Source organism: Sorex fumeus, unplaced genomic scaffold (assembly GCF_029834395.1).
Source record: "Sorex fumeus unplaced genomic scaffold, SorFum_2.1 ptg000067l, whole genome shotgun sequence".
NCBI lineage: Eukaryota > Metazoa > Chordata > Mammalia > Eulipotyphla > Soricidae > Sorex > Sorex fumeus.
Window position 1 is genome coordinate 3,887,146 of NW_026606124.1, and position 2,855 is coordinate 3,890,000.

Below are 2,855 nucleotides of genomic sequence, written 5' to 3' on the forward strand. Positions count from 1 at the left end.
CGGGCAGCCCCGGCGGATCCGCCCCGCCCCGGCGGCGCGCGGGGGTCGGGTCGGCGCCCGAGGCCGCCGCGGGTGCGTTTCTTCGAAGTCTTACCTCGAAGGGCTGTCCGGGTCCCACCCGCGCGCCCGGAGCCTCCCCACGCTTGCCCCGCGCGCTCCTGGCCAGGCTCCGCAGGGCGAGACCGGCGCGGGGCTCGCCCCCCGCCCGCGCCACAGGAGAACCCCCCGGAGCTACCCAGACGCAGCGCGCTCCGCGGAAACCCCCGGCTCGGGGCGCGCCGCGGGGAGGCCCCGGGGCTCCGCGTGCACCCGAGCCGCAGCCTCCCGGGAGCCGGCGGGGACCCGGCGGGGACCCGGCGAAACGGGGCGCGGCGCCCGAGCCGCGATCGGGAAACCCCGCCCCCCCGATCTCGGGGTGGGGAACCCCTCGCCCGGAGGGAACCTGGGCGCGGGGCGCGCCCCCCGCCCCGGCTGCGGGGCGGAGACCCGCGAGCGCGGGAGTCGCGGCCCCGGGGCCCGGGCCCCGGCGCGCCCGCCCGCCCGCGGAGGGTCCGGCCTGCGCCCCCCGCGGGGCCCGCCCCCCGCCCGCCCCGGGCCCGGCGCGCTGCCCCTTTAAGAAGCGCAGGTAGGCCGGCCGGGCTGCGGGAGCCGCTCCTATGGCAACCCGCGAGCCGCGGCGCTTCATGAATATTCCGGGGCGCGGGAGCCCGGGCGCTGCCGGAGGGCGCTCCGGGGGAGGCGGCCGCTGATGTAAGCCCGGCCGGGCTGCGGCGGGGAGCCCCGGGACCGGCCCGCCGGCCTCGGCCGGCCGAGCGCGCGCGAGCCCCCGAGCGAGCGGCCGCCGGAGCCCCCCGGGACCCGCGGCGCTGCGGGACGGGGCCGCGCGCCCGGCGCCCCCGAGCGGCTCCCCGCGCCCATTGTTCCCCGCGGGGCGGGGCGCCCCTGCTCGCGGGCGGGCGGCGGCCGCGCGGGGCCCCCCGCGCCCCTCGGAGCGCGCGCGCGCCCGGGCACCGGCCCGGCGCCCCCCGCCGCGTGCCCGCATGGGCGCCTGAACGGCCCGCGCGGAGGACGCGTCCCCGCGGCGCCCCGACCCGCGCGCGGACCTGGGGCCGGCGGCCGCACCCGCACCCGCACCCGCGCCCGCGCCCCGGCCCCCGGCGGCGCCATGGACAAGCTGCCGCCGTCCATGCGCCAGCGGCTCTACAGCCTCCCGCAGCAGGTGGGGGCCAAGGCGTGGATCATGGACGAGGACGAGGACGCCGGGGAGGAGGCGGCGGGCGGCCGCCGGGACCCCGGGCGCAGGAGCATCCGGCTGCGGCCGCTGCCCTCGCCCTCGCCCTCGCCCTCGGAGCCCCGGGGCGCGGCCCCCGGGGCGGCGGCGGACGGCGAGGGGCCGGCCCGCGGCGCGGGCAAGTCCAGCACCAACGGCGACTGCCGGCGCTTCCGCGGGAGCCTGGCCTCGCTGGGCAGCCGGGGCGGCGGCGCGGGGGGCGGCGGCCACGCGCACCCGCACGGCTCCGCCGAGGAGCGGCGGCTCATCGCCGAGGGCGACGCGTCCCCCGGCGAGGACAGGACGCCCCCGGGCCTGGCCGGCGAGCCCGAGCGCCCCGGCGCCCCGGGGCCGCCCGCCGCCTCGCCGCCGCCGCCGCCGGCCTCCGCCTCCTGCGAGCCGCCCCCGGCGGACGCGGCGATCAAAGTGGAGGGAGGCGCGGCCGCCGCCGGGGACCAGATCCTCCCCGAGGCCGAGGTGCGCCTGGGCCAGGCCGGCTTCATGCAGCGCCAGTTCGGGGCCATGCTCCAGCCCGGGGTCAACAAATTCTCCCTGCGGATGTTCGGCAGCCAGAAGGCGGTGGAGCGCGAGCAGGAGCGGGTGAAGTCGGCCGGGTTCTGGATCATCCACCCCTACAGCGACTTCAGGTGAGGGGTCCGCGCCCGCCGCGCCGCGCGTCCGCTCCCGGCCCTGCCCCTCCGCCGGAGTTTACTTTCCTTGCTCGCGCGGGGAGCTCCGAGAGCAGTGGGGCGCCCCTGGGCTCCCAGGCACCCCCAGGCTTCCGCACCGCGCCGGGAACTTTCCTCCGTGCGCGCGGGGCGCGGGGCCGCCGCCTCTCCTCCTAGGCCACTTTGGAGACTGGCTGGAACGGCGGTTCTGAGTCTGGCCTGGCTGGGACTCTGCCTCCTGGCAGCCCTTCCTCCCGTCTCCCACCTCCCCGGGTCTAGAGGGGCCGGCAGCTCCGGGTCCGGCAGTCTCCAGAGCCGGCAAGAGCTCAGAGTAGCTGGCTGGCTTTTGGGGGGTCGCCCACCCTGGACATTCACATCTGCCTGCTGACGTTGGAACTGCCGCTGGGGCGGGAGGGCAGGACCCTTGGAGGATGCAGTTTTCTGGGGCATCAGTCGTGGTGTGAACACTCAACATACACCCCGGCTCCAGGCACAGACACCTCATGCTAAGGTGGGTCAGGGCCAGGTGCCCCGGGCACTTGGCATTGGGTCTTGGAAGAGAGGATGACCTTGCCAGTGGTGGTCAGTGAGGATGCCTGATGTCCAGGTTAATGAGTAATGTCCTCTGACCCCTCCACCCCCAGCCTCAGTTCCTCCAGTCCTTGGTCCTCACCCCAGTAACTCCAGCCTCTGCAGCTGCTGCATCTCTCTTGGGTCAGTTGGGGGTCCCCAGACCAACTGAGAGACTGTCAGGCAGTTAGACCTTGTCCTCTCCTTGTGACCCCAGGGTCAGACCCAGGTGTGCGGACATATGTGCAGAGGGAGCTTGGAGATTGTATTCAAAGTTAGGGTCAGAGATGCCCCTGTTTCAGACCAGGTCGTGGGGGACCTCCAAGTCCCTGTTCTTGCCCAGATAC

At 76.6% G+C, this 2,855-nt stretch overlaps 1 protein-coding gene across 1 annotated transcript in view; it reads left to right on the forward strand.

The window, feature by feature from the left end:
- Positions 1–1,165: 1,165 nt before the first annotated feature.
- HCN4 (hyperpolarization activated cyclic nucleotide gated potassium channel 4) overlaps positions 1,166–2,855 on the forward strand; it is a 42,539-nt gene continuing 40,849 nt past the window's right edge. Inside the window, exon 1 of the mRNA XM_056128704.1 lies at positions 1,166–1,917. Coding sequence (XP_055984679.1) covers positions 1,166–1,917 — 752 coding nt within the window. The remainder of the gene's footprint in view (positions 1,918–2,855) is intronic.